Here is an 18239-nt window from a genome sequence, read left to right on the forward strand (position 1 = left end):
GCAGACGTCGACTTCTCAAAGAGGACAAGGAAAACTCCACAAAATGGAAAAGAAAATGGTGACACATGAGGAACTCGTGGTTGCAGGGGAACAAATGACCAGTGTCAGTTGCCTGTGGATGAAAACTTGCTACAAGGTTTTGCTTGGTCACCCTTTACATATAAAGCATATTCAGTGCAATAGACAAAACTATCAGCAGCAAGGTCTTACGCAGTGATAGAAATCCAGGCAGTGTAACAGATCTCCGGGCCTTATAATGCACTGATGACACGCAACTGTCTCTCTAACCTTTGAGCCATGTGCTATAATGCACTGATGTTTGTTTTTGTGTTCCCCAGCTACAACATTTTCCTCTTACCTCTCTGCAGAAGCTGACTATGTTCTCCCAAAGCTCCTTGGCCTCGCCCTCGTCATTTCGTCGACGGGCCTCTACATGCATGCTCTCCCTCCTCTTTAGAGGCTTCACCACTTTGCGGAGGGTGAGGTACTGCTGGGGCGTGTGGCACGCTGCACAGTTCTTGGCCTTGATGTCATTGAGCAGCGTACATGCCGGGCAGCTCCACTGTCCTCCCTTCTCTTGAAGGCTCGATGAGGAGGAGGACGAAGAAGAGTTGGAAGCAGCGATGGCAGAGGAGGAGGAGGAGGAAGGGTAGCTCCGGATCTGTTTCCTTGTTTTATGACCCGAGGAGGATGAAGAGGAGGAAGGTGTGCAGGAGCACGATGCAGTGCCTGACCCTGATGGGAGGCCACAGTGTGTACAGCAGCGGGGCAGGGGCACCTGCTGCTCCTGAAAGCCATGCAGCTTAGAAGAACCACAGGCCGAGCACTTGGGCGCACCTGTAGGGTTACGCAGGGTGCACTTGGAGCAGGCCCAGGTGCTAAAGTCCGGGCTGGAGGGGCTGGCTGGGGTGAATCGTACCGTCTCACAGCCTACAAGGTCAATGAGGTCAGCGCCAGCCCGCGATGACCGGCAGGCCTCGCACTTAGATGAGCTACCAGGGTTGGGCAATGAGCAGCTTGGGCACTTCCAGGTGGGGGCAACTGAGGAAGCAGCAGGAAGATGAGGGGCCAGTGGGTGGTGCTGAGGGTCCTCTTCCTCCAAGATGCTGAGGCGCTTGCTGGGGTATGAAGGTTCCTGGGGCTGGGCATGTTTGGGCTTGGCTGGCCGCTGTGGGCCTGGCTGGGGTGGCACGCTGGCCGTTGAAGGTGAAGTGGGACTGGGAGTGTTGGTGCCTGCGTTTGGTGGGCGCCCTGGAGGGGGCACCTCTCTCCTGCTGCGGGGCACAGGGTTGTTCTGGAGGGAAGAGAAAGAAGTAAAAGGGGAAGAGACGTGGAGAGGCTCTTGAGGATCGCAGGGAGGGGCTGGGGGAGAGTCATCTGTTAGGTCTATGAGCAGAGGGGCAGCCCCTGCTGTGTGAATAGGAAATCCTAGCACAGGTGTGCGGACCTCAGGGACCACCAGTGCCTCAGGGGGGATTTTAGGCAAAGACAGTTTCCTGGGCCCACCACAGGCAGAGCATGACAGAGCCACAGGTGTGTTGTGCAGCGTGCAGCGGGGGCAGGCCCAGCCCAAGTGCTGCCCCTCCAGGCTCCCCACCTCACCATTACTCTCAGACCGTCGTAGCACTTCCTCCTTGGCTGGATGCTGTCCATGGGGCTCAAGCAGGACTGTGGGGGTGAGGGCGGGTGTTGGAGGTTCAGGCGGAGCAGACGGGAGGCCGTTGGCAGTGGCGGCGATGGTGGTGGTAGGGGGCGTGTGAGTGGCAGGGGATGGCCCAAAGCCACAGACAGAGCAGGCTCCAGATCCCTGAGGATTGTTGAGGGTACAGCGGGGGCAGGCCCAGCGATGCTCCTCGGTGCTGCTCAGCCGCAAGATCTGGTTGAGGTCAGGCTTCTGGCGCGGTGCCTCACAAATGGAACAGCGGGGTGCTGCGCCGGCATTTAAGAAGGTGCAGCGTCCACATGACCACTCGCTGCCTCGCACCGCTGCTGCCATGGAGCCAGGAGAGTGAGAGTGGCTGCAAGACAGTAAACAATGAGTCAAAACAAATTCATCAGCCAAATCAGTCAGTAATACATTCTGCCATATAACGGTAATTGCTGAGCAATAATGCATGCATATCAAGCACGCCGCTGCTGAATCATTTCAGCTATTTCAGTCAGCACTATTCTCAGCAATGTCTGAGTGAAGTGTCAGCGGAGCAAAAGTGGGAGGAAAGGAAAAGCTGGGAGTAAGATGGGGTCAGCAAGAAGGAGAAATAAGAAATAGAAAGCCAAGGAATGAATTCATGCTTCCAGTCAACTAAGGGTGATTATATTAAGGAAGAGAGGATAGCAAAAACATCTTGGGACTGCAAGAGGAGGAGAGACAGACAGAATTAGAAAAGAAAAATAGATTGTGAGAGAGAAAGATTAGCCAGTGCAAAGGGGGAAAAAAAAAATCAAATCTCCCTCCTGGGGGCACTGAGGGCAGTAAATCCATACACAATGGCCACATGATTAGAGCCAGGAAAACAGCACATGGAGAGGAGAGGAGAGGCTGCTGCTATTGCCTCAGAATATTACGGCAAGAGTTCCTTGGGTCGTCCTGACCGACACTTCTTATATTGGAAAAAACACACACAGGCTTTCTTCCACTTCACATTAGCACCTCTCTCCCCTTTCGATCAGTGAGTGTTAGTGCAGGGTAGACAGGGGGCAACTTAAGGTCACGTCAATCCTATGCCCAAATGAATTTTGACTGGACAGGTCTTTTCATTCAGGCAGCACTTATGACTTACGGCATATTTTAATAACAAATCATTCATTCCACTGGATTTAAGGCAATTCCGAAACAACTACTATCAACACCTTTAACAGGACGTCGGCAGTGTGAATGGTGTCGAGGGAAATGTGAGGAGAGGAGAGCAAATCAATTTCAGACAGTTTTGATTCAGAAGCAGAGGGAGCAATTCATCTGTCGAGTCAGGCTCCTACGTTGATTTCCACCTCCTACACATAATAACCTACAACAGTCTGTTTGTTTTGAATTGACTTGTACGCACAGTTCACTCTGTGCGCCTGCAGTTCAGTCAATCTGGCTTATTGATGGTGGGTATATTAGCAGGGCCTTTTGGGCAGAAACAGCACAGCTCGATACCTCCAGAGTGCAAGCGGGGGCTTGGGACCCAGACGGCCCAGAGGGACGGATGTGACTGCTGTCTGGACGAGTCCATAAAAATGTCACTGTCACTCAAGCTGCTCATGTGTGAAGATCAACACAGAGAAGGTAATGTGGGAATTGTAAGGTAGCGGAGGGTAAGGTGGTGCTAAGAGCTAGAGTGCTGCGATGCTCTTTACATCGATCCCAGTGGCAGAGATGCTGTCCACAGGACAGCCGCAGAGCTTGTGGATCTGGTCACATTTAACCCTCGTCATTACATTTTGGCTGGAGAACTATGCCGACTATGCCGACATCCAAGGCTGCTTTGGCAAAGGCTTTTATGGGGAAGCAGCGGTTTGTGGCTGTTTGTGAAATGTCTTTACAGCCTGTTTTTGTCGGAAAAACATATTCCGATGATCCCTTTGTTGTTTTCATATTAGGTCATGGAAAAAAACAAACCTTGCAGCTCATGTGACATTTTATACAGAAGGGTCTTGTAAGGGTGACTGCTGGCCCTGGTCCTGTCCTCTCCAGCGCAGCACCGTGTGTGCTGGCCAGCTGACTGCCCTTAGTTCAACTCCATTAAACTCTTTCAAACCAGGCGAGTTCTCAGAACCCAGGGGAAGATCTTACAGAAAGCCTCTCACTCCCAGCTCCTCTCCTCTCGCCAACTCTCCTCCCTGAGGTGAGGAGGAGAATGACAGCAGGGAGGGGTATTAATGTGTCTTTGTGTCAGCATATCCTTACTGCTGGTTATGTACGCATATCTATTTGTATTTGTGTGTATATATATATATATATATATATATATATATATATATATATATATATATATATATATATATATATATATATATATATATATATATATATATACATATACATACATATATACACATATACATATACACATTTGTGCCTCAATTTGTGTGTGTATTCAGCCCCAGGGCAGCAAAAATATGGAAGCAGAAGCTCAGTGCTTCATGTCAAGACCTATTCATTCTGCTGGGGCTAAGTCAGCACTCCAGGGCGCCCAGAGCGAGGAGGAAACTCAACCCTCCAATGATAATAATGAGCAAAAGTAGGAATTTTTGAGAGCTCTCCGTTTTGCATTCATCCCACAGTAATATCTGCCATGTCCTCCAGGTACCTATCAAATATTAAGTGTTCTTAAACTTAAAAATTACCATAGAGGGGGAGTCAAAGCAGCATCAGTCACTGAGCAGCAATGTAAAAAAGTATTAAAGCTGTTTGCTAAGCTCTGGAAATATTTAATCTATCCTCAAACAACTCGTGCCCTGTCCTCAGACCAGAATACATACCCGCCCCCTCAGCAGTTTCGTTCAAGGTGCTTGAATTAAGTGGCAGCCCCATGCTAGCATCCATGGCACATGTTCGCACCGTGCTTCGCTCTCCGAAGGCCTGCCTATTGGAGGGCCGTGAGCAGCAGTGACGACAGCAGCGGCGGCAAGAAACAACAACAACAAGTGTCAACACCTCATGTTTGATGACAGGTTCCTCCCTGTGGCCATTTCCATAACTGTCAGGCCTCTTTCATCTCCAGCGAGAGAGCAAAGTCATGGTGTCAGCCACGCTGAGAGACTTTGTCAAAGCAATTGATTTGGTTGGTGCTGTAGCGCAGGGATCCCAAATTCATTATGTGTTCCTGTCTGCAGCAGCTGTTGTGAGAGCTCTTCCTTAAAATGATCAGCCTCTCGCTCCAGGTCATTTTTTAATCTCTAGCCTGATTATTTCACTATCTGTTCTGTGAGCATTATCATGACAGTAACACACGATGAACAACTACAACCACAATCCCGTTCCTTATTTCAAAGGACGCATTGTGCGTGCAGCCTGAGCGCACACACACACACACACACATACACACCCCTCTATGTACAGTACATGCCTGCAGCAGAGGATGAGCCACTACAGCCTGTGATCCCTGGACTCTTCTTAAAAGGATGCTTGCTTTCCATGTGCATGCTCCTCTCATTCACTGGAGTGTGCACCAACGTTAACCCACATGAACACACGCACACACCTTTTGTCCTTGGCCCCTGTGTTCAGTGGAGCTGCTCTAGAAGTGCCCACTTCAGCTCCTCAGTTCCCCAGTGTCGCAGACCTGGGCGGGAAGCCAATAGCTTACAGTTGGGAGAGAGAGAGAGAGAGAGAGAGAGAGAGAGAGAGAGAGAGAGAGAGAGAGAGAGAGAGAGAGAGAGAGAGAGAGAGAGAGAGAGAGAGAGAGAGCCCATTTTTTGTGCAATGAGGTCCTCAGTGCAGCTTGCCGCCAATAAAGTACCTGCTCCTCGTCTAAATTCACTTAAATAAGAGCACCAGTGACCCCTGGCCAATTTTTCAGCGCTTCACTGGGTGCAAGACAATCACAAGAGCACTTGAGCAGACTATTACAGGGAGTGTCAGCTCTGAAACGCTCAGTGAAAGCGAGCAAACTGCTAACATCATGGTAAGGGGAAAAAGTTCATTTAACTGCCGCAACTGAGATGTCTGCAAGGAGGTGGAAAAAAAAAAAAGGTACCTACGAGGAGCAGACAGAGTAAAGAGGTAAAGAATGCAGACCATCCTGGATGTAAGATGGGTCAGTGAGGCTGCAAGAAATCCGAAGGCTGGGGTAAGTCTACAAAAGCACTGTTGATGGTGTGCAGGCCACCTATGGCTGGCTACTTGGATTCGCCCCACATACTGAACTCTGTTACGAGATCAAGTGAGCCGAGTCTCGCCAGCTTCTCCCTGCCTCGCTGTGAGACATTTGGCCTTTGTGCGACAGTCATTAGCACTGCCTTTCCAAGGTTGGCCCTGAGCCCAGGGCCTGAGGGGCAGGTGTGGTTCCCTCCTTGGCCACTGGGGGCAGAGAGTTTCTGCTTGAGTCATTCCACACAAAGACAAATGTCACAACGAAACTGGGTGTTGACATTGTTGTCAGTCCTTTTCCTTGGTGATTACACATGGCTACACTGCTTCAACAATCACATTCAACGAATAAAGAAAGACCAACAGAAATTCTAAAGACAAAATGTCACACTATGAATTCACATCAACAACTCAAACACTTAACTGGCTGTCTACTGAATGAATCCTGGGTTTAGACCAAGGTAAAATATAAAAAGGAGCCAGTCAGCATTACAGAGACACAACATAACAGATGGTCTGTCAGTCAGCGTACAGCAAGTGTCACACAGGGTTTCCATGACAGTTTATATTGTGACTAGCACCACTTAAAAACACAAGGTTTTTCACTTCTCACTGAGCCTTGACTGTAAACACTAGTAACCACACAGCCTTGATGCAAACATACTTTTCACACTACGCTCTGCAATTAGACTGATAACTTATAATCAAAATTACAAATACGTGCCTTAATATGGGCATCTGCATACTTTCATGGATATGACGACAAGATATCAGGTCAACTTTCTGGTGTGAGGCCAAGCTTGGCAGACAAAAAAAAAAAAAACAGGACCCAATTGTTTACCAGGTGCTGCTACCATTACAGCTGACATGTATAGCTTGTACTGACAGCCACACACAGTCCCTGCCAAGACAAGGTAACCACAAGGTGTGTACTGGTATGATGACTATTCTTCTAGTAATTAAACTTAGCTAAACGGCTCAACGGTTGCTGCATGTGGTGAAGTGAACTTGCCCGTATGGGGGTTGCTCCTGATCCATAATGTTCCCAGTCTAAACAGTGCTGGGTCAAGCTTGTCAGTGCACTTCACATGTCTCTTTGAAAGGGAAATGTGGCCACTGCTTAAAACCTGCTGACAGCAGAGAAATGTGGTAGAGAAAATATGCTTTCTAATAAAACTGAGAACTGTCACCGATAGATTTCGACAACAAATAAGAAAATTAAGATTCCAAATCTTAGGGAATTACTGTATCACATTTAAAAAGACCATCTCTCATCAACAACTCAACGCTGAAACAACTGGCTAATTAATTAAACACTCAAATTTTCTTATAATCAACAATCATCCATTTTAATTTGGAAAAACATCAAATATGGACACAGCTTCACAAACTTCAGAGTTTCAGATCATTAGTAATTGAATACTGGGGGTTCAGACTGAAGCAATTCGCCACCAGGGTCAATTAAGCCTGATGAATTATCAATAGATTCATCAAAACTGCAAACAATCAGAGCCAACAACCTTGCCTTCACATTAAAGCTGCAAAATACAGTCCTCAGTGTTACCTTTACAATATTTCGTAACGCACTTACATTTATTAGTTAATTCATGTTTACATAAGGTATTAACTGCTTTTATTATTTCAAATAATTCTGCTATTTTGTTCTACTTCTGTTACTTCCTCTTAGGATTTGAGTCTTGTGTTATACTGTATCCCTTAGTCAGCCGTTTTATTTCAACCTCTGATCACTACAGGACTAATTCCCCCACAGGGATGAACAGTTTCATCTCATCTCACATTAAATATGCTCCACCTGATCTGTCGATAATGCGTTTGATTTGTTATTTGTTGTGACCCTCACATCTTTCACTGTAAACATCCTCCAGGGTCATTTGAATTTCCTGACAAGCAGCTTTGCAACATCACTTTCCTGGGATCACTAACAGGCCACGTGAGGATGGATAACTCTAGGAAGCCTGACTGTGTTGATAACACTTTGCGAGACAGACTCCAGATGTACCCCCCCCGCCCACACCCAAACACACACATATGCACACACACAAACACACTCAAATAAAGTGAGTCACTCCTGTGATAAATATTTACAAGCTCTGTTTTGTGTGAACACAGGGAGAGAACTGGAGATGTACGTAGATCTGGAGCTTATAAATGTTAATGTTTGAAAAATGTGAAGGTTATTGAGCTCTGGACAATGAACCTGCTTAATAGCGGCAACCCTGAATGTGGCAGAGATGCGGGGAGTGATTTTCATACCCAGGTTTCATACCCTGAGTGCTGGCGTTACTGCTCCTGCTTTTTGTTTGTCTCTTTTACTTCTTCCACGCAAACATCCCTGGGAGACAGAGGGATGATGCCAACTAAGTGGTGTTTCTTGTTTAACAGAGCAGAGCTTGTTATTAAAAATGAAACATATCAGAGGCCAACACGCCCTTGGATCAGACAAGCTGTAAAAAAAAAAAAAAAAAAAAAAAAAAAAAAAAGGATAATGAATGCTGAAACGTTCTGCTGCATCTGAAACACACCCAGAAAACTCCGGTGACCGTGATTAGATCAGCACTTTCACACATTCTTTACCACACTTGAGAAAACCCACCGAGAATTTATTTTACCCCTTTAATAATGAATGTTGTCTGTCTGCAGCAGTTTTACTGGCAAAATTTTTGTTTATCACTTCATTATGGGATTTCTCCTGCCTGCGAGATCAGAGCAACCTTTTGACTTAATGGTAATTTTCCCCAAGCAAGCGGTCCTGCCTGCCTCTCAGAGGCGCAGCTGAATCAGGGTCAGGTTAACTGTAAGAGCCTCCTTTCTACCTGCCAGTTAATATCTCATGGCATGATGAATATGACTCATTAATAATCACCCCTGAAAGTCTCTGGACTTCATTCCTTACAACGAACGTTATGGGCCTGAGCCACCGACTTATACTTATGTGAGACGAGTATCTAGAGGCCAAAGTTTCGCAGCAGATCAACAGTTTGGACTCTGACACCCTGGGACTTGGTGACAGTGAAGCCTGAGTCACAGGGGACAACACAACAAGATAATTGGGGAAGTTCTGATGAAGTGACATTGAGCGGGACGCTTTTTAATGAGACGAGAGACTTCTTGAGACAGAACATGAAGACAGAATAGGTTTATAAAATGTTATGGTGCTAGCTCCGGGACAAAGATTATTATCAGAGCGAGTTAGACAAAAGGTCTTTTGAATAAGTGCCCTTAGGGTGAGACATTCCTCCAAGAAGCTTTGCGGAGGCTATACACTAAGAGCAGTTTTAAAAGCAGAAGAAATATTCCCCTCTCGTGAAAACGGAGCAGAGCAAGAAGGGTGTGATGCTGTAGAAACAAGGGTGGCCTTGTGTAAATATTATGTGTCAGGGTAACACCATGCATGAGAATATCTGAGCCTGGTTACAAGTTTTATGATGTAAGGTTCAAGATAGTTCAGTGCTATTGTTTTTATGTGGTTGCTTTTATGTAAGCCTAACCCATGATCACACACCTTATGATAAAGGCCTCATAACCCAGAACTATTATCAAAATACATAAACTAACAATTTCTCCTCAACAAGACACTGAAGATACTAAGAATACACATCCTGGTCAAGAAACAGAGAGAGTGTCCGTCGCTTTTGACCTCTGGCTGTGCCCTCAGTGAATATTTCACGACCAGCGCTCAGATATGACGAGTGAATCTGTCAGCGGTGGAGACGGCTTCAGACATTTGAATCTTTAAACAGAAGAAACTGTCTCACTGGGTTTCAGCAGACATCAGAAGCAGGCAGCAAAGCGAGAGCAGGCAGGAAGCTGGCAGGAAGCTCCAGAATCAGGGAGGAAGAGGGGAAAGAGATGGCAGGGGCACGGCGCTGCTGCTAATCTCAAGTTCCTGCAGGCTCCCGATGCTGGGGGGCAAGAGCACTGCTGACACAGCGCTGCCTTCAGCCAGAGGGGAACTTCTCAAACAGGCAACTCAAAGTCGAGTTTTACTTGCTGTTACCAAGGCACAAAAAGGCAAAAAAAAACAAAAAACACTTGCCACTAGCACAATGGCCTCTCCCTGACATCACCAAACACTGACTTAAGTGATTAGCAGGTTACATGGGATTCTTCCAGAGGTGCCATTTGGCAGCACGGCTTTCTTTCGGTGTGTGTGACACTGCCAGGTTGCCATGTGTGGTCTTATCTAGGACCCAGTGAAATTAGGTTACTGAACATATGCTACACATTTCCATGGCAACAAGCGTGTGGGAATCTCTAATCATGTCAGTTGCAGTGCCAGTAGGCAATTTTTTTTTTTTTTGCTGCATCAATCCTCTGTTTCCCAAAGAAAGCCACACTGTGAGACAAAGCCTGCATGCCAAATCTGTTCTGGAGGCTCGGGGACTGTCCTGACGCGGCCCTGTCTTCATCAGACAGACAATAGCAGTAGTGCGCTGAAATAATTCAGACATAAACACAGCCAGTGGCCATGCTGGTCGAATCCAAGTGGACTCTCTTTAATCCAATTAAAGGGAGGAGAGCCAGTGGAATGGAGCTGGAATAAACGCCATCATCCATCATGTTGGGACAGTAGAGACACTGGGATCGACTCTGGAGAGAGAGCACACTGATTTTAATGGCTCAGGACTCCCAAGGCCATGTGTAAGGCAACACACTAGCAGTATGGGGCCGAGATAAAATCAAGCACATTACACAGTAATAGCACTGGGATAAAACTGTGTTGTGCTGCTATTGATTAAAATAGAGAAAAGATTGAGATTTCAAATTTTTGAAAATTGCAGTTGACACAAATACACATCCGCTGCAGACCTGTGTCTACTGAGTGTTTTTTTTTTTTTTTAAATCTTCAGTGAACCTTTACAGATGAGGCACTGATTCAGACATAGTCAATGGGTCACTGCTGGATGAAAACAAATTGAAAGTACCCAAGGACAAGAGTGTTCATGTGGTCTCCAAGCTAACAAAAACAGGGGAAATAAAAGGTTTAATAGGACAATATATTAGAGAACAAACTGTATGAGGATGGCTGAAGTTAAGCTGTGCTTGTAGTGTTCTGTTGTTTCTATATTTCATGCTCTGTCACAGCTCAGCAAAGCTTGCCTAACGTTGTTAGGCTCACAGAGCAGTGTGTCTATGTGCATGAGACTGTGAGCGAGTGTATGTACGAGAGAGCGGGAGTGGGGGTAGATAAGAGGGCATGTTCCAAGTGCTGCTGCACAGTCTTTCTAAAACATCTATTGTCAGAATATGTGTGTGTGTGTGTGTGTGTGTGTGTGTGTGTGTGTGTGTGTGTGTGTGTGTGTGTGTGTGTGTGTGTGTGTGTGTGTGTGTGTGTGTGGGTGTGTGTCCCTGTCTGCCTTGCAGCAGTAGACAGAAATGGCTTGCGCTGTGTATTTGTGCACGTCTGCGCGTGTTTATGTGCTCCGCTGACCGACGGTGCAATCTGATTGGTGATGGAGGCGGAGGCTTGTTGCTACAGAGAGGCGGGAAGGCAATGGAAGAGTCTGTTGAATAAAAAACAAGTTGACTGTATGATGCAAAGCTACGCTGACGGAATGAGTTAGGCTTGAGTTTCATTCATGCATGGAGGTATGGTTGGTGGAAAGTGTGTGCGAAACCCAGCCCTGCCTATAGTTCCAAACTCTTAGAGGAGTAAGCAGGGGAGACCATGACAGCCTTAACTATTAAATGTAGAGCAACTGCAAGGAAAGCATTGACAGCGGCAGGCAGGAATCAAGAAAGATGAAAGCCCAACTGGAGACTGATGCTGAATAAATAATGACATCCATTGTGGGGAAATGTGATCGGGCTCTCTGAAAATCAATAACTAACAACCGGACCATGATGCCCTGAGTGACTCAGCAACAACTTCAATACACTACAAGCGGTCGATAGCAACTGCCTGTTTTCGTTCCGGGAGACATGACCCAAAAAACTAAAGGAAAACTGGAAACACTTCTAAAACAAGTTTCTGTGAGGGCAGTTGAGAAGATCATCTTTTGGAGGAAAAAGTCAGTCAAGTCGAAACTGCTGGATGAGCTGCACATTCAAACTGCTGATAGGCCTTTCACTGTGTTGACAGTGATTCAGAAGGCAATGACGGGAACAATGGATTAGTGCACCACAGTCTTTCCTGTAGATACAGTAACTGAATAAATCTTTTTCATGCAGTCAATACTGAAAAACACAGTATGTATGAATATCATGTCTCTTCCACATAATAGTTTGCCCTGCCAGACAGAAATCTTGCTCAATTACGCAGCTGCTGCTATTTCCAAAAGAAGTTTGCTGTTGGAGAAATTCTTAATAGCTGTTGTAGTCTGAAAACCCCCAACAATTTCAGACAATCAAAATAAGGAGCCTCTACTCACAGTTTTCTGTAGATGGCAACAGATGTGAGTATTCCCTGAATAAAAAAAACAAAACAAAAAAAACCCACCATAGTGCAGCCACAATCACGTCTTACCAGGATGCACTGTAACAGAATGTTTCATAAAAATTACCACAACTGAATTGAGGCTGTTCTTAAAGCCTGATAAAAAAAAAACTCATCGTCTAATTACCCCTGGGCTGCTTTTCATAGGGCTCACGGAGGTCAGGTCAATCTATCTGTCCAGCAGCAATCCACTCAGCACTGACTAAACTGAAGCACATAGTGTGCAGCTGTGCTCGGAGGCACCAGTAGGGTGGGATTTCGGTTTACAAATCCGGCTTAGCGAGATTTTGGATGCATCATAGAGAAACATCAAAATGTAGGCTTTGATTAGATAAGCTTCGATGAAACAGTGGATTGGATCCATAGCTGTGAGGTTACTGAATCCTCGGTAAGCGTTTCTTAAAGTCTGTGAAAGAGAAAGTGGTACGTTTCTCAAACGAACAACACTGATAAACGGTGTCATTTTACAGGACAAAGTGCACGTAACCCAAATACTGAAGCCAAAGACAACAGAGCCTCAAAATAATGCCAGTTTACACTCACAGCTTTAAATGACAGCAGTTGAGTGTAATACAACCCCACTTCTCGTTCCTCCTACAACTTCCCCAACAACCAGCCAAGCCAGTCCAGTCCTCAAAGCGCTCAACTGAGAGATGTGCTGGCACCCGGCCGGCTGGACAGTGGTGGCTCTTACCTGCGCTCTCGGTGGGGCAGCGGGTGCTGCTGCTGACGTGTGATGAAGGTGGTGCCCCACACCGGGCTGCTGTGGCTGTTCCTGAGCCACCCCACAGGGGGTGACGACGGGTACGGGGTGCTGCGGAAGCCATGGTCCGACTCAGTCTCTGCAGTGAGAGACGAGGCTGAGCTCCCCATCGCCACGGCGATAGGAAATTAGTCTCTGAATGCACTCTGACAGAGAGATCTGCTTGTGTTGTTTGCCCCTAGAGCAGAAAAGCTGACAAGGGATCCACAGTTGTATTCAATGAGACACACTGATTGGGAAGACACTAAAGGGGTTGTTTTGCCTACACAGGCAAGCCTTATCATGTGTTCCTATTTGCTGTAAACTTCTTGTTAACAAGTTTCAAGCTTGAAATAGGAAGAACTTCATCCTGCAAAAGAGCTCTGAGGGCGTTCGAGTACAAACAAACAAAAAAACACAGCAACAGGGAATCAAAGATAAGGGTGCTCAAAAAACGAGTGTAACCTGCAGGTGGCCAAGTATGCAGATCAGGGTGGATTTCCTACAGCGCACGGGAAGAAGTTCTCAATTCAAACAGTAATTTGATGTGTGGAGCACAGCAGTTGGTCTCAGAGCGGAAAAAACTATTTTCTCACAGCAAAGGCTCATAATTCTGTCTCTTGTAGACTTAGAGCCTGTAGCTCTCTGCACCACGTCTTCCGTAGTGCCACTCATAATTCCTCCTGCGTTCCCTCTGACACATCTCCCCAGTCTGTGCAGTCTCATGCCTGGTTCCTCTTTCCTCTGCACATGCTCAGAGGCTCGGCAAAAGCAGGAAAAGGTGTGTGCAGGAGCAAATGTGTTCACTGCCTTTCAGCATCTCAGCAGCTGCACAGTACACCTGTGGAAAGCATAAGGTTCAAAGGAGGGTGGGGGGAAGCCATCGGGGATATCACAATGACATCAAGGTCCTTAAAGACAGCCGATAGTGATCAATGGTGGCGTGGAAGTTGCTGGAATAAAAGTCACACAGAATATATTCGCAGAGTTATTTACGATGCAGGGCAATGCAGGAAATCAATGCATTGCATTTCCTCAGAGGGGTGTTGGCAAACCTACAAGTATGCTATCATCCAAGTCTCATCTTTCAGACATCCAGTCTGACTAACAGCTGCTGTGGAGGTTTACCGGTAAAACACCCAGCTGCATTTCTCCCACTGGATAAGACCTCATGGTTGAAAGAGCTTTTTTTTTTTTTTTTTTTTCTCAGAGTCGAGGCCACTTCTGGTATTTGCAGAGTTCTGGATTTCAGCATTAAAAACAACGCGCATGAACTTCAGAAAACCCGGGTACAGGGAGGTGTTGAGTTTGAACGCAGCGTGAAAAAATAAAAAATAAAAATGTTTACAGCTCAGCTTGAAGTTCTGTGTAACATCCGACAAAATACCCGAGAGGAATGTCCCCCCTTTCAGGCTGCGGTGCTCTGCCAACGCACAGGACGGGAGATGATCCCAGTTTCCGCTGTCTGAGAGACACAGCTTAATTTCTGTCTGATCCCACCGCCGAGGCCGCCCGGTCTAGTTCATCAACTTGCTCTTGGATCGTGCGTGGACTCGCCAGCCTGTCATAGCGAGTCTCTGCAGGCGAAGCAGCTGAGGGGAAACAACACTTGGAGGAGGAGGAGAAACCACACTTGCATGCACTTTGACGAGTATCTGTAGCTTGTAAATATCCTGAGGCCAAAGCCTACGGACAGCTGTATTCCGTGGACAGTTTCGGTTTTAATTTCTTAGCTCTTCATCGTGGCACCAACACAGGGATCACATGGGCTTAAATCTGTAGTTTGCTATATGCTAATCAATAACAGATAACGGACGCACCTATGGATTTTCAATTTAGCCTATTAGCAGCACTGCAAAGCATTACTAGTATAAAAAAAAGAAAGGTGGTCTGTGTCCGTTTCCACGCAGCGGCTCAGAGGCCAGGGAGAGTGCCGTGCAGAGGGCGACATGCAGGTTTGGGAAACGTGGAAATAGCCGAGGAGCTCTGATCCAGGAGGGAGCACCCAACCGCAGATTTCACCCTCAGTTTCATCTTCCGCCGGCTTGGTTCCTGCCTGTGTTGCTCTCACATTCCCAGCGTCTGGGCTGTAGATGTTGAGCCCGGTTGTCTCATATTAGAAGACATCCTCCCTCCAGTCCCGTTTGTCGTCTTGGATGTAAGACTGCTCACAGCGTAAAGCTGCTCCATCCCAGAATGCCTGTATATAAAGGGCTCCGTCTGGGCGTGTTATGTTCCCATTATATGTTCTTATTTCTCCCAAATTGCCCGTCCTTATATTCTTCCACGGGCTTTAATTCTCCCTCGCTGATAGCCTGAGCGCAGTGGACGGGGATGCAATCTCCTCCAAACAGCGGATTACTGGAGTGTCAGCAGGGCGCAGGCGCACTGGCCTGGGGAGCAGAGAAAAGCTGGAAGGCTGCGTTCATGAGATTTAAATAAACCTCAATAGAGTCCAAGACGGAGAGGTCTCACTCATTAATGAGAATGGCGTCCCAGGGTAATGACTGCTGGTGATGGTTGTCAGAAACAGGCCGGGCAGGACGAGGCATGTTCATTCCGGGAAAACACTTGGCAATAAAAACACTCACACACTGTCTTAATGCTCCAAATTTCCTCATGCTTTTCTGCAGGTTTCTTGAGAGAGGGGGGGTTAACAGTGAAGGGCATGGCCAGAGGAGGCAGTGAAGGGTTAAGTAGAAGACAGTGGTGACTGCAACATTCATCATTGCTCAACTGTCCCTGCACATTACCCAGATAAGCCTTCAAACTTTGCCTCCGCTCTCTCTTCCACTTCTTATCGTTTCGCTGACCTCGTTCCTGAGCTCTTGTGCCGTCTCTGAATTCACAGTGTTCACCGTTGAAACAGTATATGAAGGCCTAAGACTCATACCACATATTTTTAAATTGTGAATCATTTGTTGCATAGAGAGCATTGGGATAACTAGTAACCACGGAGTACCAATGCAGCCCGAGCAGACTGACACTCATTTGTTTGAAACTCAGCTTAAACAGGTTCACAGTGGCCGCAAAGGGCGTGTTTCTCATGCGGTGTCGAGACTGAAACTGGTCTGTCTGGTAAAGTTGACTTCAGTAAAGCCACCAATATGTAACATAGTTGCTCACACTGATGTGCATTCAACCCCAGTGCCAGAGTGCATGGCTGATGACTGGAGCTGTCAAGAATGTCTGCATCATAGTGAAAGCAGGACACTAACAGTTTACTTGTATTGGTTATAAAACTCCATTTAAACCCCACAAGGAAGTTCAGGCTATGCGATCACATTGCGGTGTTGCAATACGGCCAAAAACATATAAGATTTACGGGGAAAGCATAGTCACAACTATGAAGGAGAACATAAATGCGAAATATGACGAATTACTAAAGCAGCTTGCACAGATTGTTGGTATGAAGCAGCAGAAACTACACTGATGAGTAACCAAAAAATAAAATCAAACAAAAACAAACAAAACTGAACATAAACCAGGCCAGAGGTCTGAGCACTGCAACCCTTTGTTAAGGCTGCACCTGTCCAAGTGCCACCTGTTTCTATGCAAGTCAGCACCCTGGGATACAGCAGCTGACACAGTCCGTGCCAGAGAGAAAGAGAGAGAAGGAGGGAGAGAGAGAGATTGGGTTTCATTTCTATTCTCCAGGGACACAGAGGGGGAAGAAGGGAAAGGGAGGATGTGAGCTGATTTCACGGTACATTGTAAGTTGTCATTTCTACACCACCCAAAATGTCCTGACTGTCACAAGCTTTTTTCTCTCTCTGTGTCTGTCTCTGAAGAAGTGGACACGCTCAAAGCAGAACACAAATGATCCGAATTCCCTCTACAAGTTCACTTTCAACCAGCCTCCTGTAAACACATCACATTTTATTTTGATGTCAGTTCCACAGCCAAACCATCACCTGGATAAGCTGAGACCAGGTCTCAGGACACATCGTCCTCCCAGCTGAGGGGTCACTGAGCAAGTCAATGTGCTTCTGTCTCTAGATGCTGATGTATCTACCTGACCTTGCACTCTGACTCGCCCAACAGCCCCAAACACACAAGCAGGACAAGAGATTCCGTGTTGTTGTTGTTGTTGTTGTTGTTGTATTACCCTGTTATGTAAACTGAAGCTCACAAAGGGGGGAATTAAGTGAACTCCACAGCCGTTATGTGTGACCACTATTAAATATCCGAGACAATGTCACATAATCGATCTATTTGCGGAGCCCTGTCACTGACGCTAACATTAGCCATGTAGTGAAAACTCAGTGACTGAACAGTCCCATTGAGACAGCGGGAGCCGAAGACGCCGGGGTCCTTGTAAACAAAGACACTCTATATTCACTCATTTGGTCGACATTATCGATGCTGCCCGACAGCTGTGCACTCCGTCGAGCCCACTCAGAAACCGGCTATTCTTACCTCAAGTCGGTTGAAGGGGAATTATTCCTGTTTTCGGTCGTCTGTGCGTTAACTTTTCGCAGCCATCGAGACGATAAGTTCTTCCCAGGTTGCACTTCAGCTGACGTTACCTCCCCGGGCTGTAGCTAGGAGCTCTCCGCCGCGGCTGCGTGTGACAAGCATGTATGTGTGTAGTTTATTTCACTCCGCCAGGTATTCACAGGACTGATGCGACCGTGTTGGTTTACCTCAGACAGCCCAGGAAGGAAGGGGAATCTCCAAGGAGCAAACAGAGAGCGGACGTACGTTAAATGCGCACATATCCGTCGACGTATGCGTTCGGACGCAAGCTAACGTACGTAAACGCCGTTCAAGAATTCAACGGTAGAAAACTACACTTCCCAGCCTCACCACGGACATTTTCAACTAGGATATCTGGGTACGGATGTCGTCACCACTGACAAACATAAATAACTAAAAAAAAAGCATATATTTTATGCCTTATTAAGATAGATTTATATTGAATTATGTCATTTCTTATTCACGTTTCCCCGCGTTAGCATATGTTGTACAAATGTCCTAGTTAGGACTAGATTTAAATGTTGAGTTTTACATCGCAGAGCAGCCCCCATTCCACTTGCAAGCTAGTGTTAGATAACACTCTAGCGTCATCTAGTGGCACTGAAATTGAACTATTAACCATCATGTTTTGAACCGTTGGAATCAGCAAGTCTAAATGCAATAAAACAGCTCAGTTCACAAAAATGTTCGTGTCCTCTGCAAGCCTCATTAGGTAGGCCTATGTTTCTGAAAATGACATTTACCTGATGCAACCAGCAATGGTGATA

At 46.5% G+C, this 18239-nt stretch overlaps 1 protein-coding gene across 2 annotated transcripts in view; it reads right to left on the reverse strand.

The window, feature by feature from the left end:
• Nucleotides 1-17653, reverse strand: part of capn15 (calpain 15) — a 38101-nt gene extending 20448 nt beyond the window's left edge. The window contains exons 1-2 of one of the 2 annotated variants that reach the window (XM_071462432.1): nucleotides 17413-17653; nucleotides 359-2018 (exon numbers count right to left, since the gene is read on the reverse strand). In XM_071462432.1, the coding sequence (XP_071318533.1) occupies nucleotides 359-1996 (1638 nt within the window). In that variant the 5' untranslated portion in view covers nucleotides 1997-2018; nucleotides 17413-17653. Of the gene's footprint in view, nucleotides 1-358; nucleotides 2019-12945; nucleotides 13264-17412 lie in introns of those variants that run through there. The other variant, XM_071462431.1, reaches the window with a different exon arrangement.
• Nucleotides 17654-18239: the final 586 nt, after the last annotated feature.

This window comes from Trachinotus anak, unplaced genomic scaffold (genome assembly GCF_046630095.1).
Source record: "Trachinotus anak isolate AG129_WGS33_773 ecotype Australia unplaced genomic scaffold, CSIRO_AGI_Tana_v1 ptg000025l, whole genome shotgun sequence".
Lineage (NCBI taxonomy): Eukaryota > Metazoa > Chordata > Actinopteri > Carangiformes > Carangidae > Trachinotus > Trachinotus anak.